Source organism: Galeopterus variegatus, unplaced genomic scaffold (assembly GCF_000696425.1).
Source record: "Galeopterus variegatus unplaced genomic scaffold, G_variegatus-3.0.2 Scaffold1560, whole genome shotgun sequence".
NCBI classification, from domain to species: Eukaryota; Metazoa; Chordata; class Mammalia; order Dermoptera; family Cynocephalidae; genus Galeopterus; species Galeopterus variegatus.
In genome coordinates this window covers 225,208-250,599 of record NW_007727671.1, presented here as the reverse complement: position 1 = coordinate 250,599, position 25,392 = coordinate 225,208, and the positions used below count along the sequence as shown (strand labels likewise).

Here is a 25,392-nt window from a genome sequence, read left to right as displayed (position 1 = left end):
GTTGCGATCCGTTGCCGGACACGGAAAAAGACAAAAAAAAAAAAAAAAAAAATTAAAATGCCTCAATAGTTACTGCTCTCTCATTTTAGTAGACTACAGAGTAAATCAAGTTAGTAGAAGCTCAAGGAAATGTTACACTTTAAGAAGTTCATATTTTAGGGAAAATATGAAAAACAATGAACTAAGAGTCAAGAAAGTTCTCTACCTGTCTGCTATCTGAATTTGAACATACCATTTAACTTCTCTATGTCTCTTCTGTTTTATAAAGACAATCCAGTTCCTAGCAATTATGAGGACAAACGATATAAATTTAAATTGAAAAATGTTAGACAAATGACAGTTAACAAGTATTTACTGAGTAACTCCTACATACTAGATACTGAGGATCTCTTTAAGAGCTTACCCACTCTTGGTTTCACTATGGTTCAGGTTCCAATGAATCACTCAAGAGCATGAGGCAGTGCTGCCATCTCATGAATACTAGCCTTACCAACAAATAGCAAAGCCCTCAGCCAGAAGAAACATGCCTTGAAGCCATCTGCAGCCCATTCCACCAGGAATGAGGCTTTGGCTAAATGAGTCAGTTCCAAGATTGCATCAGTTTCTAATTTCCTCATGGTAGTAGAAAAGGCAGAGAGAATACAGTTCATATTTGTTAGACCCACCTAGAGATGACAGACAACATGTCCCGAAACCCTCAACAGATTCTCTAGACTGAGTGGTTCACAACTTCTCAGATTCCACTAGTGACTCTACTAAAGAACCCACAAGTCAGACATGAAAATCCCATCTTTATCTGGGGGATTAATATGTTATCAATATATTTAAGTATTGTAACTATTAGTAATAAGTATGCCTCCAAAATTTTAGTAACTATTAAGAAAAGCCAGTATACCAGCTAAAAGACTTCCATTTATTAAGTATGAAAACAACTGCTCTAGATTTTTAGAATTAGCACAATCTAGCCTGAGGATACATGTTCCACTTACATACATAGAGACCATGATATGGGATTAATGCTTCATGTAGAGAACAAATTGTTACCGAATCATAAAAGACAGATCTAGACTTAATTTCAACATTGCTATTTATTTCAACATTAATATATCCCATAACACTCCATTCAAAGAATTCCATCTCTGGCCTTGAAAATGGACAACTAAAAATCGAGGCATTTTATTAAAACTATGAAAATAATAAAAAAAACTATAATCTTAACCAGAAACTAAGTATTTCAAAAGTTATTTCATCACAACTGAATGCCTTAGCAACCAAAACAAGATAACATAACTAGACAGGTTCAACTAGTTAATATAAAAAAAAAAAATTGGGGACACCCCCACCCCACCTCCAATACTATCTTGGTTATTTCTGTCTGCATAAATAACCTTATTTATATAGATTGACCCAGCAGTAGCAGAACATCATTTTGTTTTAATAATTAAATCAATATAGTTTAATGTTGGTTTTATGAAAAAATAAAAGTACATACTTTTATTTGGTTTTTTGTTTGTTTGTTTGTTTGTTTGTTTGTTTTGGCAGCTGGCCAGTAGGGATACAAACCCAACGTACATACTTTAAAAATTACAAATAAAGGTAATGAAACTGTAGTCTTATTACAGATTATGATTATTGTTGCACCTGTGTCTTCTTAATTAGTTACAGAGATTAATTGTTTTTCATTTTGTTACAGAACAAAATGCTCTGCGGCTTACATTTGATCTTGTAATATTGAAATTTAAAATCTCTAATGTCAAACTTCACTGTAAAATCATCACTATCCATTTAATACAAAAAAAGATTGCAAACCGTTTGTCATATCAGCTAACACTGCCTTAAAAAAAATCAAGTGCTTATTTCATACCTTTACAAACTCTAAGTAGTCGGTGTTGGTTCTTTCTCCACCAAGTCTAACAGGAACTAGAATAATAACAGCTTTGTCGTCTGCATTATCAGAGGTCATGGAAGTGTTCTGTTTATCAATTACATCATAATTGTAAACTGAGAAAAACATAGTGAATATGTATTAAATTTTCTAAGAGTGATTTTCAGAAACATTTTACCATATTTCTCCCTCTCACTCCCCACACTGGTCAGTCATTTGATCTCTGACATCACTATCAAGATTTCAACAAGTTAAAAATACCTACCTCATTTAGGTATTCAACAGATACCTATTGAGTAGCTATCATATGGCATTGGGGCTTCCGCAGTAAGCAAAACAGAGAAAAATTCCTTCCCTCATTGAGCATACACTCTAATGGGGGAAACAGACAATAAATAAGTAAAATATAAGTTATGTCAGATGCTTATAGGTGCACTGAAGAAAAACAAAGGGAGAAAAGATGGCAGGAAATGCTGACGGGAGAGGCAATTGAAAATAAGGTGGTCAAAGAAGGTCTTATGAGAAAGCAACATTTGAGCCAAGATTTTAAAGAAAGTAAGAAACCAAGTTATGCAGAAACCTGGGGAAAGAGCATTCCAGGTAGAAAGATCAGCAAACGCACATGCGTTAAGGCAGAAGCACAGCTAGCATGTTCCAGGAACAATAGGCCAGTTTCTCTGGAGGGAAGTGAGCAAGGGATACGGTAATAGGAAAAGAGATTAGGAGATAAAATTACAGATAAGGGGAGAATGAAGACAGATTGTGTATACTCTGGAAAGCCAATGTAAAGCCTTCAATTTTTGATTGAGATGGGAAGCCATTGAAGTTTTTTAGGAAAGGAATGTCCCCATCTGACTTACACACTTTAACAGTCTGGTTCCTATCTTGTTAATAGACTGTAGAGGTCAAGGGCTAAAGCACAGGGAACAGTGAAAAGGCCACTGCAGTTATCCAACAAGAAATGATGGTGGCTTGAACAAAGGCAGTATTGTGGAGATAGAAAATAGTCATAGGATGGTCATGTGGAGGTGGTGAAAGTAATCAGTTCATATAGCTGAAAATAAAGTAAGGACTTGCTATTAAATGCAAGATATAAGAGAAAAAAATGAATCACAGGTGATTTGAAGGTTTTTGGTGCAAGCAAACAGAGTAAGAGTTGCCATTTACAAAAACATGGAAGACTAGAGGAGGGAAAACATAGGAGGGAAAACTGGGAATTCCGTTTTAGACATTTTAACTTTGAGACACTTGTTAGACGTGCAAGTAGAGAGGTTGAGTAGGCAGTTAGGGACATACAAAACTGGAGTTTGGGGAGAGGACCAGGATTGACCTAAAAATTTGGGAGTTGCCAACATACAGATGGTATTGTAAAGCCATGACTGGGTGAATTCAAATCAGTGTAGACAGAAAAAGAGATAAAGTCTAAAGGCTGAGCACTAAGACATCAACACTTTTAGAGATTAAGGAGATGAGGAAAAACAACAAAGGAGACTGTTAAAGAGTAGACAAGGAGGCAGAAGGAAAACCTGCAGAGTAGTGTTGTTAAAGAGTAGACAAGGAGGCAGAAGGAAAACCTGCAGAGTAGTGTTGTGGAAACCAAGTGCTGTAGATTGGATTACCTCCCCCCCCCCACCCCCAGGCTTAATCCCCATTGTAACTATTGAGGGTGGGAAATCCTATTATGGTAATTGAAAGTGGGGCCTTGAAGAGGTGATTGGATTATAGGACCATGCATAGTGAATGGATTAATAATGGTGGTCAGGGGCGTGATTCTGAGGGCTTTAAAAAAAAAGAGCACACGAGAGGTTAGTGTCTCTCTTTGCTCTGCCATTTTCGGCCACGTGAGACCCCTGCATTGCTGTAAAGCCACCACCAAAGAAGACTCTCACTGTAAGTGTTCCCTGTATGGACTATGGACTTCCCAGCCTCCAAAACTGGAAGCATTAAGTTTCACTTTCTTATAAAGTACACAGTTCCAGGTATTTTGTTATAAGCAACAGAAATGGACTAATACACCAAGTAAACAAAATGTTACATGGAGAAGCAGGAAGTGGTCAACTCTGTCAAATGCTGCTGACAGATCATATGAGGTGAGGACTGAGAAGTGACCACTGGGTTTAGAAAGATTCAATTATTGATAAAAGCAGTTTTGGTAGAGTGGTGGGTGTGACGACCTAAATGGAATAGTTCAAGAAAAAACAGCAGGATTTGGTAGAAGCAAATATAGACACAATTTTATTTTTTGTCCAAAATAAAGTGGTTTTATTCAAAACTTACTTTACACCCACACTGCCTGTCAGTTTAACCAAACTCTTCGGCTCTTCCCAGAAGAGCTGATTATCAAATTCTGCCACTTTTGCTACAGTTCTTTTCTTTAAATTCTAAATTTAGACTGAGCTATCAAATTTTTCTGTTCACCAGCTTCCCCATTTCCCACAGTCACTCTAAACCAAAGCTACAAAAATGCCACAATATTTCTTCCTCATTAAATGTCTCTTACCCTTCATCTTCATTCAACACACATTTATTAAGGGCCTACTATTTATTGATATGTTCTGTGCTAAAGAGGTATAAAATGAATAAGATCCTAACTTCAAAGAGTGTTTAGCTCAATAGTTTTGTTGTTTTTCCTCCACTCCCAGCATATGTAAGGGCTATAACAGACACAGTCCAACTCTGTAACAGAGGCTCATTACAGCAGTGATTCTCAACCAAATGATTCTGATGCCTTTCCTTTACCCCTACTACCTTAACAATCATTGTGATATCACAAGTGAATTACAAGTGCAATATTTAATAGATGTATTTCCAAAATGTTGCAAGGCACAGAGGAGAAATAAACTAATCCTGCCTGATGAGAGTTGAGAAAGGATTCACCACAACAGTGTAAACCTTGAGCATGTTCTTGAAGAATGATTAAGAGTTAAAAAGAGGCATTCTAATAATAAGGGGCATTCAGAGCAGAGTTGTTAATATGCGCAAAAGCATGGGGAAAAAAGATAATAATAGCATGTGCAAGGAATGGCCTAATGGTTGACAATACTTTAGTGTAATGGGTATGGAAGACAGTGTTGGGAAATGGTTCTGGAATCACAGGTCGGGACAAATAGTAAAGGACTTCATGCACTTATATTAAGATAACTTGAGACTGGAGTTAATGTGCAGTCACCGATTTTTAAATAAAGAGACATGATCAACTTTTTTTTGATCAGATGGATCAAAAAGGGAAGAGAGGCAAGGAAATAAGTTAAAGTCCAAGTTAGAGACAAGTGTCTGATCTAAATCAATGAGGGTGCAGAAGAGAGAACCAACTTCAGGAATATTTTTTAAAAGTATAAATTGGTAAACATTTGTTGACTGGCTAGATATAAGCAATAAGAGAACAGTCAAGAATGAGTAGGCTCTACCTTGAGTATGCCTGTGGACATGATACTATTTGTCAAGAGAAAACAAAGAAAAAGGGGTGGGATAGAGGGAAAACGACAGATTTACTTTTAAACATGCTGAATGTGAAATGTTTGTAGAAAATATCTAAGTAGAGGTATTTGAAGAGCTGCAGAAAATATGAGTTATCTCATATTAACTTAGAACTAGAAATGTAGCTTTAAAAGTCCTAGTGTATAGTGCATAGTCCTAAGTATTTAAAACCATGGGAATACATAGATGCAATTACAAAGAATTGTAAAACAAACAGAAAGTGAAACCTTTCAAAACAGTAATGAAGGTAGAGGGGAAAAAATCATTGATAGAACTGGCTTCACCTAATTCCTAATCCTATAGTCTATCAAAACTATACTAAATCCTCTCCTTAGGATTCTTAAACACAAATGGTAAAAATTTTAAGTACTACTTCAAACTACACAAACCACTTATATAACAAGAAACTTGGTACTGTTCACTGCTTAATTAATAATTAATAGTTTAAGCACATCATTAGGCTTAATTAGAACTCTTAACAGCATATTTTACTTGCAAGACTTCCTACCTGAAAAACATAGTAGCTGAAAAACTTATAAACTTATCTGAAACTTTAGAACTTTCACCTTCATATGGCTATAATTACAGTTATCTGTCCTTCTTTGAAAGCAAATTAACCTTAACAAAAGGCCAAATAAAAATGCATGCATATTTGGTAGCCATCCCTTCCATACTACAAACACTACTCAGTTTATTAGGGTAACCTTAAGCACTTTGTAGATACTCTATATCAAACGTGATTGAAGTCTATTTAACTTTTCCAAAACATTAACATATTTTATCCTCAATAGCATTTCTATAAAAAATAAAATTAACAGCATGAAGTAACTTATTTGAAGATACTTTTAAGAAATTAAGATCTCTATTTTATCCCAAAGTTTCAAAATCATCAATCAGAAGGCCCAAAACAATAAAGCAAAAATCTGAACAGCAGCAGCATAATAATTAGATGATTTACGGAAGCACTGGTAAGAAACATATTTAGTTCCTCATAAGATAAACTAAGAATTTCCTTTTCCCTGAAACACATCCACCAATGAAATCATACCTGGCACACATGCAGCCCAAGTATATAACTATGTTAAATTTTCCCATCTCCCTCTTTTAAAGTAGTCATTTAAAATGCTGGAATTTTCTCTGAGAATTTATTTTAATATTGCGACTAGTAATTCACAGTATGTATTCAATAAGAAATATTTAGTAAGCACCTACTACATACAGGTACAAAAATGTGTAGGACATGGGCCCAATCTTCATAATCATTTACAGTAAAACTGGGAAGATAAGCTAAACACATACAAAAAGTCTGACAAAATAAAACAGATAAAAATTAGAATTATATACATTGCTTACCTGTACAATCTTGTGCAACATAAACAGTTATTCCTTGTAAATCAGGGTGTCTTGCTTCTTCAACTGCTTTTCTACAAAAATAACAAGAACCATCCTTTAAAGTCCTAACATTTCCACTTGGTAACCAAAGATTTAATTTAAAAGGGAGAAAAAAGCCACTATTTTCCTGACTTTCCTATTAACCCTACAGTGTCTGTTGTCAAAAACTATCATCTGAATGGTATCAGAAATCAGGTTAAATTTTCAAAGTTGAATATTACACTAAATTACTCAAAGAACATTAAAAAATAAGTTACAAAAAATTTTTTTTTAATTCTATGGTATAAAGCTGTACACCGTCCCCTTCCCTCCCCCAGCACAAAGAAGGATTTCTTTCAACCACTCGCCAGGATATATTAAATGTTTTCTAACCAGTGGTATTACAATGCGCTTCAAGGTTTGCTTCACAGTAGCTTACATTACCGAGTAAGAGTGAATTACTGTGTTTTTCCTCTGGTACACTTATGAAAGTTTAATCCTGTTCTTTAAACAACAGCATGACTTTTTTTCCTTCATTCAAAAACTTATATGATCTGAACAAATGAATTTCCTAATTTCAGGTCTTAGAATTCTATATGTAAAACTGCAAATTGAAGAATATTTCTAAGTGAGTATAATGTTCTCAATTGTGCACGTGATGTGGCAAAAAATAATAATAACCCTATCTATAAAAGGAAATTACGTACATTGTGGAAATACAAATAATTTCACTTAAATATATCTTTATAATTCTTTAACTTAAAATGCCCTATTATTCATGTTCCCACATGTAGTAGACTGAATGGCCTCCTGAGGTCATTGGAGCTTAATCCCCATTGTAACTGTTGAGGGTAGGAAATCCTATTATGGTAACCAAAGGATGAGGACTTAAAGAGGTGATTAAATTGATGGTTTAGGGCCGGCCCGGTGGCGCACTGCTACAGTGCGCTGCTTGGGAGTGCGGCGGCGCTCCCACCGAGGGTTCGGATCCCACATATAGACCGGCCGCTCACTGGCTGAGCGAGGTGCGGGCGCAACACCGAGGGTTGCGATCCCGTTGCCGGTCCCGGTCCGGTACGGGCGCGACACTGAGGGTTGCGATCCGTTGCCGGTCACGAAAAAAGACAAAAAGGAAAAAAAAAGTTGATGGTTTAATGGTGGTCATGGGCATGGTTCTGAGGGCTTTACAAGGAGAGCACATGAGGAGCTCGCTCTCGGCTCCGCCATTCTCTGCCATGTGAGACCCCTGCATTGCTGTAAAGCCACCACCAAAGAAGACCCTCACCAGATGTGATCCCCGGACTTTGGACTTCCCAGCCTCAGAAACTGGAAGCAGTAAATTTTGTTTTCTCATAAATTACCCAGTTCGTGTATTTTGTTATAAGCAAGAGAAACAGACTAAGACAGAGAAGAAAGATTGGCAAACTATGGCCCATAGGCCAAATACAACCTGTGGCCTGTTTTTGTGCTAGCTGCAAGCAAAGAATGGTTTTGACACTTTTAAGGGATTTATGGAAAAAAAAAAAAACAACAGAAGAAAATTGGGCAACAGAAACCTTTTATAAGGCCCACAGAGCCTAAAATATTTACTATTTGCCACTTTAGAGAAAAAGTTGCTGACCCCTGGGACAGAGAACATCTCGAAGGGTAGAAACTACATTTTTATAATTATGCTTTTATAAAAATGTCATATTGGGCCGAGCCCGTGGTGCACTCGGGAGAGTACGGCGCTGGGAGCGCAGCAGTGCTCCCGCCGCAGGTTCGGATCCTACACAGGGATGACCAGTGCACTCACAGCGCTCACTGGCTGAGAGCGGTTGCGGCCGGTCTCAAAAAGGACAAAAAAAAACAAAAAAATGTCATATCAAGTTGGAATTGATATTATTAACAATGCAACTAATAACATTAGGCAAATACTTTTTCAATTGTAATCATCTGGCCTATAAAATACAAAAACATGTTAATATTCAAAAATGCTTTGTAATAATTTCAAATTTATATATGATTTTAAATGAAGTAAATTTACCATAACATGCTATACTTGTATGACACATTAATGATTTAGTTTATAATAATGAAACATGCACAGATGAGATTATTTTTTTAAAAAAAACTTAAGTAACATCCAAATAAATGGCACATAAAAAGATGAAGTATAGTGAAATTTGACTTTTGACTTTTTTCTAACTACCCTGAATGTCACAGACCCTTTACTTTTACTATGATATAATTATAATATTAATAGTCCCACACATTTACAATTCACAAGAATTTGATGTGTGCAAAGAAATGCTGAAAATGTTAATTTTAGCTCTTTACATTTTATTACACTATCAGTACATTACAGCCCCCAGGTTACACAACATTAAAAAAACTATAATGTTATACATGCTCCAAGGTTGAAAGAGATGTTAGTTTTTAGAACATTTCAGTAAGGTAGTCTAATGAAAACCTGGGTAGAAAGAATTCTTGTATATCTGTACCCAATACTTTAAAAGTTCCAATTATATATATACATTGAAAAAATCCATATCTCCGAGCCTGAGGACCTCTGTCACAGGATGAAAGTTTTTAAAATAATTTTACCTTAAAATGTGAGCAACCACAGCTGGTCCATACCAATCTCCAGCTTTTTTCCCAGACTTCTTTCCATATTCTATTAGTTGATGTAAGCCAAAGAGAGCCAAGGGGTAATCACCAAACCAAGAGATGATTTTCCTGTGATAAATTTCATTTCCCATTTCATGATCAGAATATTTCTCGATTGTTTCCTTCAGAGAAATCGTTGGGGTTTTGAGTTCTGTTTCCCCTGAAAGCGATGCTTCAAATGATGCAGTAAATTTTTTTACAGTGTGGGAAGTCCATGATTCAGAGTCTGAATTTTCAATATTCAAAGCATCAGGCCAGGTCCAAGCTATAGTAGTTCCAAAACAAGGTGTTCAGATCTTTTAAATAGTTAGACTTTAATAATTCTACAAAAATAAGCATGTAGAATGTAAAGTAATATGGGTTACTAAACTAAAACAGTAAACTCAGGAATAGGCAAATATATATATAGACAGAAAGTAGATTAATGACTGCTTATAAAGAGGTACTGGGAATGGCTGCCAATGAGTATAAATAATGTTTCTCTGGGGGATGATGAAAATGTTCTAAAATTAGATTATGGTAATAGTTGCAGAACTCTGTAAATATACTAAGAGCCATGAATTATTCACTTTAAATGAGTGACTTTACGGTATGCAGATTATATCTCAATAAAGCTAGTTAAAAAAAACAAAGGCGCGGGCCGGCCCGGTGGCGCACTGCTATAGTGCGCCGCTTGGGAAGCGCGGTGGCGCTCCCGCCGAGGGTTCGGATCCCACATACAGACCGGCCGCTCACTGGCTGAGCGAGGTGCGGGAGCAACACCGAGGGTTGCGATCCCGTTGCTGGTCCCGGTCCGGTATGGGCGCGACACTGAGGGTTGCGATCCGTTGCCGGTCACGAAAAAAAGACAAAAAGGAAAAAAAAAAAAAACAAAGGCGCGAGCAAAGAAAATATGCCAACATGTCAATACGTTCATATCTGAGTGATAATATTATTCTCTGGACTCTACTGCAGTTTCCAAAATTTCTAAAATGGGAATTTATTAAATATAATCAGAAAAAAAATTACAAAATAAAAGACAAAAAAATTTAAAAATAGTAAAATCAGGCACAAATGAACAATTCTGTAATATGCTTTTCTTTCTCTTCTTTTCATTCACAATGCTGAGATGAAATAAAGACTTCTGTATTTCATTACCTTACTGTTTATCAGACATCCAGTTTTGACTACTCGAAAGCACAATAAATATATTTACTAACAATTATCGTATTCATGAGAGGATATCTTCAGAAAGTAGATTTTGTTCTGATTACATGTTAAAATAGAAGTCTGACCACAAACATTTTAAACTTTTTTCAAAATATTTTTTTCTGTACATTTCTTCAGAATAATTTAATCATTGTTTAGAGACTAATACCAATTTTCTAGTAAATGAAGAATTAATAAATGAAGTCATAAAAGAGCAAACATATCAAAAAATCAAATATATCCATTACTTCACTGTTCTTAATAATAAGACAGTTCCCAAACATACATATAATTTTAAGTTAAAATAAATCATAGATTCAGAGACCCAGTCAGGACTGTAAAAAATATTCCAATCCTTGTCCATGATTACACAAGACTACAAATAAATCATCTCAGAAAACCAGTTTAAAATTCTTTTTCTTTGCATCATCCACATCTCTCTTCAATAAACATTCTAACTAATCTCATCAATAATCTCCACAGAAGGATTACTACATATTTGCCATGTATTGCAGGGATATTGTCTAATACTTTAAAAAAATCTAGTAATATTTAGTAATAACCAGATATGTTAGCCTAAAATGGTAAATTAAAATTCTCCTACAAATATGCATATTATAAAAAAAGAACTACCCCTCCTCCCACAACCAGGCATGCTGCTGCCATGGGGCCTGCCCAGGTCCTAAGGCATGGAGCCAGGGACCGACACCTCCTCCCACCACCAGGCACGCCATCACTGCCACGGGGCCCATTACTCTTTCAGAAGGAGAGAAGAAATCTAGGGTTATCAGAGGTGGTGGGGAAGGAGAAGGGGATGAGAAAAGATTGGGTAATGGGCATAAAGAATAAGTATGATTTATAATAATACATATGCTAATCATATTGATTTGACCAACATACATTTAACATCAAAACCCCAAAATATGTATAATCAATTATGATTCAATTAAAAAAAAAGAAAAAAAGAACTAATAGAAAGGTGGCACAATAGGAAAAAAAAGATATATGTAAGTTAGGTATCAATAACATTTTTGAGGATCTAAAAGACTAAGTATAATAACCTTATTAAGCATATGCCTAATCAATTTAATATAATTGATTATAACCATATTTTTAAAAGTAAAAATAACTTAAAAGCATTACTGATATACAGAGAGAAAACAAAGAAACCAGAATAAAACTCTTAAGATTTAAAAATATTAACTATCTCTTCAATGTCACAGCTATTTACTTGCCCAGGACTTAGGCTGAATTAGAGATAACTTAGGGATTAACTGAAATGAAAGAAATAATAACAACAAAGAAATCCAAAGGCTACTAAAAATTGAACTGACTGAATTCATGGTGGTAACCAAGAATAGTAAGTATGTTTAACCTGTATTTTCAAAAGATGAATCGTGAAAGTTTACATATAAGATAAGTTATATAGGACCCAGTTCAATAAAAATGTAATATGCTAGATTAGTTATAACTTTAGAAAACATCAGGGAGTCAAGAAATTAACCTTTGGGAGTTTTATGCAGTTTGCAAGTTGGAACTCAAACTGAAAAACAAAAACAAAAAACAGAGATTTGATTTACCTCTACCAAGAAAGTGTAGGATGAGTCCTTGAGCCAACAGCATCTGGCCAGTTCTCAATGTACAGCCCCAACCACAGTCTGTTGTCAAAGCTGAGCCTTTTATTGGAGGAAATTCTTCCCTGTAGGTTAGCCATATCCTAGAAATGAAATCTTTACGAAATTCTTCTACGTTTCCTGCAATTACATGATCTTCTATTGTACATCCTGATCTTGCAGGTAACATTTTATTTTCATCTACAAAATAAACATATAAATTATAATCTAAAGATATCCAAAAAGGTGCTGGCCAGTTAGCTCATTTGGTTAGAGCATGGTGCTGGTAACACCAAAGTCAAGGATTCAGATCCTCTTACCAGCCAGACACCAAAAGAAAGATTTTTTAAAATAAAATAAAATAAAGATAACCAAAGAAATGTCAACATGGTAATATATTACCATTACTATATTAAGATAGGGAGTACATCACAATCTTTGTAATCTTTTTTTTTCTTGATTAAAAAGGAAGATAAACCTAATACTGCCTAACCAAGCTATTATGAAAATCAAATGAGAATAAATGCTGAAATGTACACTGTATATTGTACAGGTAACTAATGTAAGGTATTATCATCTAAGTTGTTAATAAGAATATCTTATATTCTATATATAAACAACTCTTTGATGAGGGGATAATATAAAAATTTCTCTTTACTTCATTTGGCTCAGGATATATATATTAAGACTCTCTGAAATGTGACTTGCAAATAAAAGCTATAATTTGTCAATATGTAAAAATGTACATCTTTACATAAACTAGTTCTTAAACCAAATATGTACATTGTATTGCCATAAATATTTATACTCAAATTATAAAATCAAAACTAACAAGCTAAAGAGTAAGAATATAAAATTCTTAAAATACAATTATCCCTCTAAGTTCAAATATGATTTTTCAAAATTGTTGCCACCCACGTAAATCATTTTTAAAGGCTTTTCCAAATTGATTTTCTATAATACAATTTATATGCGAAAGCTATGGCCATTATTTGCCCAATTGTTTACAAAACATTAGAGCTCAAAATTAACTACCATTATTTGATGACTCCCAGAGAAAAAGTCTCAGTCATCTTTACAACTTCAGCATGCAGCACAAGGCCTAGCACAAATAGATTCTAATAAAAATGTTTATTGGTTTGGGTGGGCAGATGGGTGGGTACGTAGATAAATCTGCCTACAACTCTCAATTCCTAGGAGGTCAATTTCCAATACCCATCTGCAGGATGTTAGAGCTAAACAAGTTTTATCATGCTTTTATTCTTCATCCTTGCTGCACCTATTCCTCTCTTTAATGCATTCTGAAAAAATTACATCACCCTAACTTCAATATATATTCAGCTTAATGGAGCTAAGTTGCAGCATGTAGTTTCAATAAGAAACAAATGAATGCCAAACCTCAAATACCAATGACTTTCTGTCAATATTATGTACAATTTGAAGTTAATTACAAATAAGAGTGCCTGGGAAATTGAACACGGCAATACAAATATGTCCAAATTTCCCACTTTAGACATTTAAATTCATATAAAATTTGATAAAATAGCGCATAAGTCTTAGCTCTCATTCCTGTGGCTTGCCAAACACATAGTTCCTAATTTCCTACAATGGAGAAATGATTAATTACTTATCCTCTTAAGATCTAGTTTCCTCTTAATACTTACTCTAAATATTACTGGGAAACTGCTAGTACTAAATGAACTTTGTTGTCCTGTTGGCCTTCCACTATAATACTGCCCCCCATTCCATTCTTTGACTGACTTTGTCATAATCTTAATTAATTATATCCATAAATTCCTACCTACATTTGCCTCCCTTTCAGATTTCAAGTACTCCAGGGGAGAAAGAATATGTTTACCTTATGTACCTCCATATCTTCAGCATCAAACAGAATTCAGCCCCTGCTAGATGAGGTGAATATAAGATAAATGAAATCAAAGGAGGTAGGTGGTTTTCTGTTTTGTTTTGTTTTGTTTTTTTGTGATGAGAGCTTTATGAAGAACAGGGAATGTCTAAAAGAACCACCACAAAGAACGGGAAAGAAAGCTGATAAAGGAAATAGAAAAGAACTGCTAATAATACTGGGACCTGAGTCAAGGCTGATTATCACCATCAAAAATCGCAATGAAACAAGCTACTATGAGACATAATCAGAAGAAAAACAAACTCTCAAAAAAAAGTACAGTTACTGTAATTATTAAATATGGGATAAAATAAGTATGTGTGTCTTAAAAAGAAGAGTATTGAAAGTTGCAAAAATAGAAAACAGACTATTAAAACTGACTAGGCACATGTGAAAGATGACTAAATGGTACTACTAGAAATGAAAAATAATCGAAAATAGAAACTTGGTGTAGTATTAAATGGCAAATTACACACAGCTCAGGAGACAATTAGGGAACCAAAATAAGAAATAAAAAAAAAAATTACTCAACACATCACAAAGAGACAAAGTAATAAAAAATATGAAAAACCAAAGAACTTCAGAGACATGAAAAAAGATGAAAAAGAAAGATTTATCAAAGGGCCGGCCCAGTGGCGCACTGGATAAGTGCGCCGCTTGGGAAGCGCGGCGGTGCTCCCGCCCGAGGGTTCGGATCCCACATACAGACCGGTTCCCGCTCACTGGCTGAGCGAGGCGCGGGAGCAGCACCAAGGGTTGCAATCCCGTTGCCGGTCCCCGGTCCGGTACGGGGGCAACACTGAGGGTTGCGATCCGTTGCCAGACACGGAAAAAGACAAAAGACAAAAAAAAAAAGAAAGAAAGAAAGATTTATCAAAGATGCAGAAGGAGAGATTAGAAAGAATAGGGAACAGGTATAATTAAAAGTGGCTGATATTGTTCAGATTTTTAAGAAAAATTAATTCTAAGCAGAATAAAATGAAATCCACAACCAAAGAGAGAAAAAAACAAACAAACAAACAAACAAATAACAGCTTCAAAATACTTGGAGAGAAAAATCTTCATATCTTAAAGTAAGCAAAGATTTCTCAAACAGAACACAAAAAGCACTAACCATTTAAGGGGCAAAAAAGTTAACTAGCCATATTAATAACTATGTTCTTCAAAAGTGTGTGAAAAAGGGGCCGGCCCGGTGGCGCACTGCTACAGTGCACCGCTTGGGAGCGCGGTGGCGCTCCTGCCGAGGGTTCGGATCCCACATACAGACCGGTTCCCGCTCACTGGCTGAGCGAGGTGTGGGAGCAACACCGAGGGTTGCGATCCCGTTGCCGGTCCCGGTCCGGTACGGGCGCGACACTGAGGGTTGCGATCCGTTGCCAGACACGAAAAAAGACAAAAAGGAAAAAAAAAAAGCAACTAACAGAGTAGGAGAATACATTCCTATAAATATGTCCAAAAAAGGAGTCATATACAGAATATATAAAGAAGATGTAGGAATTAATAAGAAAAACACAGATAATCTAATAGAATACATATCCAAATGGCAAATAAACATATGAAAATATGCTCAGTTTCATCAGTTGAGAAATGCAAATTAAAATCAAAATGTGGGTCTAATAAAAAGATAAAAATACCAAGTATTAGTGAGGTGAGAGTAAGCAGAATTCTCATACAAACATGGTAGGAATACAAATTGACACAACTATTCTGTAGAACTGTTTGGCAGTATATACTGAGGCTGAACATATAAATACCCTGTGACCCAGCAATTACATTCTTAGGAATATATACTGAATGAAAATCCATACACATGTTCACCAAAGCACATGTACTAGAATTTTCACAAGACGGCTTTTAGCAATTGCCAAAAATTAAAAGCTATCCAAATGACCACCAGGAGTGAAATGGATAAAGTGTGGTATAGTCACACAATGGAATACTCATAGGAATATAAAAGTATCCAGCTCCCAAGTAGGTAAATGACACAGTATCTGGCAATTAATCAGGAATTACCAGTCATGCAAAGAAGTAGGAACCACAAAACAAAATGAGAATATTCAATGAATCAAATCTGACCCAGAACTAACATAAAAGATAGAATTAGCAATCAAGAACACTAAAAGTTACTACAAGGACATTAAAAGTTATTACAACTATATATTCCATATGTTCAAAAAAGTAAGTAGAAACATGGAAGATTAAAAAATAATATGGAACTTCTAGATATGATAAATGAGATAAAATGGAATCGTAAAAAATACTCAATCCAAAAGCAGGTAGAAAAAGAGGGAAAGGGAGCTGATCTAACAAATAGAAAGCTAATAATGAGATGATACATTTAAACCTAACAATATCAATAAAAACACTAAATGTAAATAGTTTAGACACCTTAACTAAAAGGCAGAGATTTTCAGATTGTATAAAAAAGCAAGACCCAACTATCTACCTCCCACAAGAAACACATTTTTAAATATAAAAACACAAATAGGTTAAGTGTAAAGAATGGAAAACAATGTACCATGCAACCTTAAGCAAAAGAAAGCTGAAGTGGCTATATTAATATTAAACAAAGTAGATTTCAGAGTAAAAAAAAATCACCAGAAATTAAGAAGGTCATTTGATAATTACAAAAGAATCAATTCATTAAGAGACCATAATAATCCTAAATATTTATGCATCTAATAACAGAGTTTCAAAATAAATGAAGCAAAAACTTATAAAACTGCAGGGGAAAATAGACAAATCCACAATGATATATGTTAAATCATTTTGGTTTCTGAGATACAATTGGCATACTAGAGATAACCCCCAAACTACAGTTTTTCCTTAATGGCTCCCAGGCCCATGATGTCTTCAATCATCTAAGAGAAAACCCAGAAAAATCCTAGCCAGATGGGGCTATGGTATCTGTGGGAAAATGAGACTTACTGAAAATAAGATCAAATCCAGAACTGTCTTCCTCACAGATAGCTCACAGATACCCTACAAAAATTTGTTTAAATTCTGGTATTTGCTCAAGATAATACTAGGAGGACTGTTTGAATTTATATATTATAAATCTTTTGGGGGGGGGGCAGGGGGACTGGTTGGTGTGGAGATCCAAACCCTTGAACTTGGTGTTACAACACCACAATCTAACCAACGGAACTAGCCAGCCAGCCCCTATTCTATAAATCTTGATATCACGGTACAGCATGATATCTTAAACTGGGAAGGAAAAATTGCATAATATAGGGAAAGGAGTTTACAGCTCAGAAAAGGTAGCAAGATAAATTTAAAAGCTTGAGAGATCAGAACACATTTAGCATTGTTAAAATAATCTAATTTTTGCAAACATGTCCTTATATTATCAGAAATTAAATAATAGAGGCAGAATCAAGTTTAAGAATCTTGTACTTATTTAATAGTATAAATTAATTCATTATAGATGACGCAGAGAGTGGTGAAATAAAACCACTGTAGCTGAAGGCCACCATCTTCTAAGCACTTAGACCTGTGAGATATCAGAATGTCAATGCCTTCAAAAGGAAAGAGAATTGAGACAAATGAACAAAACTATCCATCAGATAAATGCCACAGAGAATGAGATGAGTGACTCCAGCTAAAGTAACCTCACTAAAATCCTTAGCAGAATGAAAGGAACTACTAGAAAATTTCTATATAATCGAAAAAGGTACTGAAGTAGATTGAATTATGTCCCTCCAAAACTCACTGAAGCTTGAATTGTGTCCCCCAGGTTTTATGTATTAGAAACTCGGCTCCCACTGTGACTGTTAAGAGGGTGGGAAATCCTATTATGGTAATTGAAAGGTGGAGCCTTGAAGAGGTGATTAGATTGTAGGACCGTGCCACAGTGAATGGATTAAAAATGGTGATCAGGGTCATGGTTCTCAGGGCTTTAAAAGAAGAGAAAGGAGAATCTTTCTCTGTGCTCTCTGCTCCATCATCTTGCCATTCTGCCATCACTGAAATCACCACCAAAGAAAGCTTTCACCAGATGTGTTCTTGGACTTTGGACTTCCCAGCCTCTGAAACTATAAGCAATAAATTTTGTTTTCTTTATAAAATACCCAATTCCATATATCCTATCATAAGCAACAGAAATGGACTAATACAGGTACTAACTGAGGAATCAAGAAATTAAGTAGAAAAATGATCCAGTTAGAACTGGATAGGAAGTAATAATATGAACTCATGCCTTTTTAAGAAAAACACTGAAAATATTTATTTATCTGCTCTAGATCTGTTCACTGAAATGGCCTAGGGGCAATGTTGGCCCTACAATGCCTTGCTCTCAGATTATTCTAATGCTATTTTCAGCTAAAATAAATTCACTGGGAAATGGCTAATTTTATATCTAAGGCTAAGTACAAAGTGGGCTTGAACACCTTACTATGAAAGAAAGCACTGAGTTTCCATCATTAATTAGGTTTTGTTAAAAAACAAAGAAGTCAATCGCAAAGGACCTTCCACTGGCTAAAGTGGAGACGATTTGAGCATCGAAAGGAGATTACTGGATGAGGTCAACCAACAAAGGGAAAATGTGAAAAGCTATGAGTCCATAAATGACAAAGAGAAAACGTCAGCATTAAAATATCTTAAATGACATGAATAGAGTATTATATTTCTGTTGAGACAACAAAGAAAGTCTTGGCAAGGCAGGACAAGTGTTATGAACTAGAAATTTACCAAAGTAATATCAGTTTTAAGATTCAAAAATCTTTAAATATTCTAGGTTTGTATACCCACAGAAGAGGGAAATTAGCCCCCAACAATCAACAGACCTTGATGTCATGTAACCTAAAAGTTTAAAAACTCCACTAACAAAAAATATCCTTAATATACATTATTCTTTCCATTTCATGCTCCCCTTTGTTCTTCTGAACAAATACTACAAATCCCTTTGATCTTACTTTGTTTACTGTGACTCCCCTTTACAATATTTACAATGACTCCTCTTGTTTTATTCTTTACTTTGTTTGCTGAGACCCCCTTTATTTTCAAAATGTATATTTGAATCTCTTTTCAAATGCATGTGTGACCTCATTTACCGTTACCTCCTGTTTTCAAAATTCTACTTGACTCACTTAAATTTGTGTGCTGTTAAGTACAAGGATCCAAAACAATATCTGTGGATCCAAAACAATTTCTGGAAAGATGTAAGGGGATAATTTTGGGTTATACTCATTAGAAAAGGAGAATACATAAAATGGTGATAAAAACAGAAATGAGATATTCTTCTGACTAATGGTCAACTCCCCTCATTCTTTCCAGCACATAGATACTATTAGTGAACAGCAAATGTTCTATTTCCAAAACTTCTGAGAATATAGTCTAATTTCCACAACAGTACTCATACATGAATGTACTATATACACTGCTTATAATGGGAAGAAACTAAAAGCAATCCAAATGTCTATCAACAGTGGAATGAATAATTTGTGGCAATTCACACAATGGAATATTATGCAGCAGTAAAAATAAACTAGATCTACATTCAACAACATGGACAAACCTCAAAAATAAAACTTTGAAAGCCATAAGCAAGTCACAGAGCAAAATATAGCATGATTCCATTTACAAAAATATAAAAAACAAGAGACACTAAATAATCAAGGACACTTCAGGATAGTTTTTATGGGTATACAGAAGCACACAGACTTTAAGATTCTCATAATGTATTTCTTACATTGAGTACAGTTTTATTAGTAGACTTGAAAGGATAAAATCAAGGTTTTTATCTTCTACATGTATGAATAGTTCTTTCAAATATTTTAAGGACTTAGTAATTTTAGTCCTTAATATTTTAAGGACTTAATAATAACTTTTATTATTTTATTATAAAATTAATAAAATAATAAAAATTAAGTACTTATAATAAGTAATACAAAGAAGAAAAAGTCCTTCCACTGGATTATGTCATATCTCCTATACTTGCTACTATAAGGAACACTAGGTGAAGATAAGGCCAGCATGCTGAGATTAGCAGAGTGGGAAAATGGACAGAATATAGGTCCTTGATGTCATAAGGCACTGATTTAACACACCTAAAGCCATCCCTACCTCAGGACTTCTGCTTGTGTATGATAAATCCCTTTATTGTTTAAACCATTTTGAAATGGACTTTCTGCTTATTTGCATCCAATAGCACTCTTTCTGATTTGATCTCACTCTATAATTTTATAACAGCCTGTATTTGTGCTTCATCACAAATATCATGATAGGATTAATTATTTTGTAATTATTTGTTTAATGTTTCAATCTGTTGGACAGAAAGTTCTTTGAGAGTAAAGATGGTGTCTGCCATACTTACATCAGTAACCCCAGTGCCTGGCACTTAGTAAGTTCTCAGTAAATATTTGTGGAATGAATGAAATAACTTTATTCATCTAATTCTCTACCTGTGAATACTTAAGTTGTTTCCAATTTTTTGTTATTTCAAAGAAGCTACAATAAACATTCTTGTACATGTGTTCTCCACACATACAGAAAACTTCTTTAGGGTAAATACTGAAAGGTAGAAATGCTCGGTCCTAAGTTACATACATTTTTGATTTTTCTAAGTATGCTCAAATTTCTCACAAAGAGGCTGTACCAAATTATCTTCCCACCAGCAGTGTTTGAATTCCTATTTCTTTTTATCCTTACTAATACTTGGTATCATCAAACTTTTAAATTTTTGCCTATCTGATAATTAAGAAATTATATCTCACTTTAATTTGCATTTTCCTTATTACTAGGATAAGCATTTTCTTATACTTGGCCATTCAAGTTTCTATTTAAAAATCACCTGTTCATTTTCTTGACTCAGTTTTCTTGGGTTGTGTTTTTCAAATTGATTTGTAGTTCTTACTCATACTTCAAGATTGTTGTGAAGACTCAATGACTTAGTACATGTAAATTACTTACAATACAGCCTGGCACATTATAAATGCTCAATAAATGTTGGCTATTATTAATATAAGCCACTTACAAGGTTACAGAAAATTGCTGATAAATAATATAACAAAATCGGTCAAGCAAAAATGAATAAAAGCTTTGCTGATAACATACTCTCAAACACATTTTCCCTCTCTCCCTTTCTCTCTCTCTCACACACAAAACCAAGCAAAGACATATATTAAAAAGAACAGCAGTATAAAAAACATAGTCTTTGTTCAAATTTCAGCTCTGCCATTTAATACCCATGTGACTTTGGACAAATTATTTAACTTCTCTAAGCTCCTGCATTCACATTCATGAGATGGGATTACTAAAATCTACCTTGTAGGCTTGTTGTGAGAATTAAAGATATTTCCTGAAGAGCCTAGCATGGTGCCTGGCACTCAGTAAGTGGTGTAAATTATTTTTTAAAAACATAATTATTGAAAGAATGAGTATATGTGGAAGTTCAGAAACATCAAATAAAGTCAATAATTTCATATACTCAAGTATCGTTAAGAACTGGAAAAATTACCATTTTTAGGTTAACTAAGGTGATAACTTTAAAGTATATGATAATAATTAGAAGTATCAGATGGGCCGGCCCCGTAGCTCACTCGGGAGACTGTGGTGCTGGTAGTGCTGAAGCCGCAGGTTTGGAACCTATATAGGGATGGCCAGTGCACTCACTGGCTGAGCGTGGTGCAGACAACACCAAGCCAAGGGTTACAATCCCCTTACCAGTCAAAAAAAAAAAAAAAAGTATCAGAGAATGTGATAAAAAATATCATATTAATATATCAATTCAAATAATATTTACTTAGTACTCACACTATAAATTCAAAACTATGAGTAATATAACAAAAGATGATATATATGATCCTTATCCTCACATAGTTCACAAGAAACCCAAACTATATGGTAATATATTATGGGTTATATAACAGGTACTTAACAGAAATATGCCAAAAGTAGATTAATCCGGGTATAGAATAATAAAAAGTTACACAATGAATTTCTACAAAGATTTTTAAATGGTTTACAAATTTAGCACTTACCTTCATATTTAAAATGGTAACATTTTCCAAGCAATAATACAGGGGAATTTCTACTAAAATATGTCTTTGTTTTCAACACCCAACCTAAGGAAAAAAGGAAAAAAATGTTTTGCAATTAAAAGATTTCAGACTAAAAGTCTAGCAGCATTTTTTTTTATTTCAAACCATTAATTATCACATGACGTGCATTTTTTTCTAAGAGTTGCAAAATATTTGGAGAATAAACTGAAAACACAGGCCATTTATGGTACTTTCAAATAAAGCACATTCTATTCACTTAAAGAGCATGAGAAAGAAAAAGAAAACTTTAATTTTAATTCATTTTCAGACAGGTCACAATGTTCTTACGATACAAAATTCAAAAGGTACAAATTCTACTTCAGATTCTGATACCAACCACTTTTCCCAAAGGCAATAAATGTTATCAATTTCTTGTGTTTCCTTCCATCATAAATAATCAAAAGGCTTACGGAATTTGAATATTTCAGTGAAGTATTTCAGGAAAATAATCACACAGTAGACTAGCACTCATGATAAAAGTGGATTTCTGAAAGTTCCTAGGGAAACCTGTTATAACTTCATCAATCTGGCCAAATGAGGATTCTGAAAGAGCTGTATAAAGTTTTCAGACATCTTCATCCCAATTTTCCACCTCCCAACCTTCAACCCCCAACTTTAGCTGCAAACTCTAATTTTTCCAACTTTTTCTTCCTACTAAATTGTCACTATCTAAAAGGTAGTATTTTTTGGCTTTTCAAGATGTCATTAATAATTCTGAATTTTCCGAGAAAAGCACATGCCAGCTACATCCTGAATATTCCCAAGTAGAGTTGTCCCTCAGGATCCATGGGGAGTGGTTCCAGGACCTCCCATGAATACCAAAATCTGAGGATGCTCAAGCCTCTCATATAAAATGGTGGAGTATTTGCACATAACCTACGCACATCCTCCTTATACTTTAAATCATCTCTAGATTACTTATAATACCTAATACAATGTAAATGCTATATAAACAGTTATTATACTGGATTGTTTAGAAAATTATACTGTATAACAAGAAAAAAAATCTGTACATGTTCAATATAGATGCAATTTTAAAAAAAAAATATTTTTGATCCACGGTTAGTTAAATCCACAGATGCAGAACCTAAGAATACAGAGGGCTGACTGTATATGAAATTCCTGACTACTGATGGTAGGCTTAAAATGCAAGAGTGTATAAAAAGAAAGAATCTGAAATTGGGAGTCCACAAGACTTGGGTCTAGTCTTAAGTAGATTATCTGCCCTTTATATTTAAGAGAGTTCTTAAAAAGTTTAAAAGGGGTGATTTCTATAAAAGGGCTCCCTAATGTAGTATGCAAATAAATAAAATATGTATTTATAATAAAGATGACACGAGTCTGAATTTGATGATAAAGGAGAATGGGAAGTCAAATACACTAACTTGGCTTCATTAAGCTTCACTTGAATTACTGCAATACTTTGCAAAACAGTTTCTCTGCAGTCAGTCTTTCCCCACTATAGCAAATACCATATATTACTGAAAAATTAATCTCCCTGTGGCCCAGCTCTGATCAGTTAAGTTACTCTTCTGCTCAAAAAACATCCTCTCAATCAGTTACAGTGCAGTGTTATCACAATAAGGTCAAAGGTTTAGATCCCTGGAAGGGGGCCAGCTATCCCAAAACAAACAAAAAATCCTCAATTATTCGTTACTTAGATTTATTATGAACCACTCAAGCATACTAAAGACTTTCCACAATATGATACAAATTACCTTTATAGTCATATTTCCCACTACCCTTCACCTAAACTCAAAGTGGGCTTTGCTACTTGGCTCATGCTATCCCCTGACAACAATGTATTCCCCAATATCAGCCATCTAAATTCTACTTCTTCTGGTTCAAACATACTTTTCTAAGCCATTTTTTCCTTTTACCACTTGGCTCTGATCTTCTTCTCTAAACTCCAATGGGAAATTAGTATTTACTGACCACTTATTATACATGAAGAACAAGGCTACGAGCTTCACATACATTATGTGTTAGAAATGTTAGTAGTATTGTATTGGAATGCTTCTAATCCCCGAAAGGCAGAATTTCCAAAGCAATTCATAAGAACTTAATAAAAACAAGCTCACATAAAAAGAAACAATCTTTAAAGAGGAACTTTTCCCTTTCTTCCTATACTTTACCTTCTACCTACTCCCTCTTACCAATCACCAGTCCTTCCTCAAGAAAATAAAAGCTGTGAGTCTGATTGGTCAGAGCCTGAGGCACTGCAAGGGTCCACATTTCACAAGAGCACAGGATTATAGTGCTTTAAAGTTCAAACATCAATCATGCCATGCATATTCTCTCTTACTCTATTCCCTATGCAGACTCTGGCGGGGCCTAACTCCTCATAATAGACTGACTTCCTTTAATACTCCATGAAGCTAGGTGCATAAGAGGACTCAGGACTTCTCACAAGGTCCAACCATTTTTCTCTTTTCCAAGGCATGCTGAAGCTGAATCAGACCCATATGCCAAATGACTAATCTACAGAATGTACTTTTTTCTTTTAATTATTAAGCTTTAGTTGACCAATTTTCATCTTATCTTTTGCATTATAAGAAATTTACCACTTATCTCTGTCCCATCTCACTGATGCTGAACCAGGATACGATGAGGCAGAGAAAGGAAAAATATGAAGGCTATAAAAACCATAGAGCCAGTGGATAATAGAGCTTCGGGCATAGGAAAAAGCCATGAATAAGAAGTATTCCTATGAATAAGTTGTTCTTATACATATTAAGAATATATTCATCAGAATTGTTCATATTCAAGAATATATTTTTATTCTATTCCTCAATCTCCTCCTTCCTCCTAAATCTGTACCTATCATACCAGGCAGGTAGAACAGAAATAAATTAAATATTCACCCCTGGCTTCAGTCATGAGCCTAGCTTCAGACCAGTATGAAATATTTTTATTTTCTGTTACCCACAGAAAGAATCCAATTCTTGTTGCCCGTGTTGACTTAAAGACCCAGAGCTCTGCAAACCCAGAGCTTCAGCCCTGCTCATCACATTATATTTCTGGTCCTCAAGAGTGTTTATCTTGGGCCGGCCCGGTGGCGCACTGCTACAGTGCGCCGCTTGGGAGTGCGATGGCGCTCCCGCCGAGGGTTAGGATCCCACATACAGACCGGTTCCCGCTCACTGGCTGAGCGAGGTGTGGGCGCGACACCGAGGGTTGCGATCCCATTGCCAGTCCCAGTCCGGTACGGGCGCGACACTGAGGGTTGCGATCCGTTGCCAGACACGAAAAAAGACAGAAAGGGAA

The 25,392-nt window shown here is 35.0% G+C and overlaps 1 protein-coding gene across 3 annotated transcripts in view; it reads right to left on the bottom strand.

Moving 5' to 3' along the window:
• Positions 1 to 25,392, bottom strand: part of ATG4C (autophagy related 4C, cysteine peptidase) — a 73,247-nt gene that overhangs the window by 26,518 nt on the left and 21,337 nt on the right. For all 3 annotated transcript variants that reach the window (XM_008577671.1, XM_008577672.1, XM_008577673.1), the window contains exons 3-7: positions 22,066 to 22,149; positions 12,151 to 12,384; positions 9,320 to 9,647; positions 6,716 to 6,786; positions 1,865 to 2,001 (exon numbers count right to left, since the gene is read on the bottom strand). In XM_008577671.1, the coding sequence (XP_008575893.1) occupies positions 1,865 to 2,001; positions 6,716 to 6,786; positions 9,320 to 9,647; positions 12,151 to 12,384; positions 22,066 to 22,149 (854 nt within the window). The remainder of the gene's footprint in view (positions 1 to 1,864; positions 2,002 to 6,715; positions 6,787 to 9,319; positions 9,648 to 12,150; positions 12,385 to 22,065; positions 22,150 to 25,392) is intronic.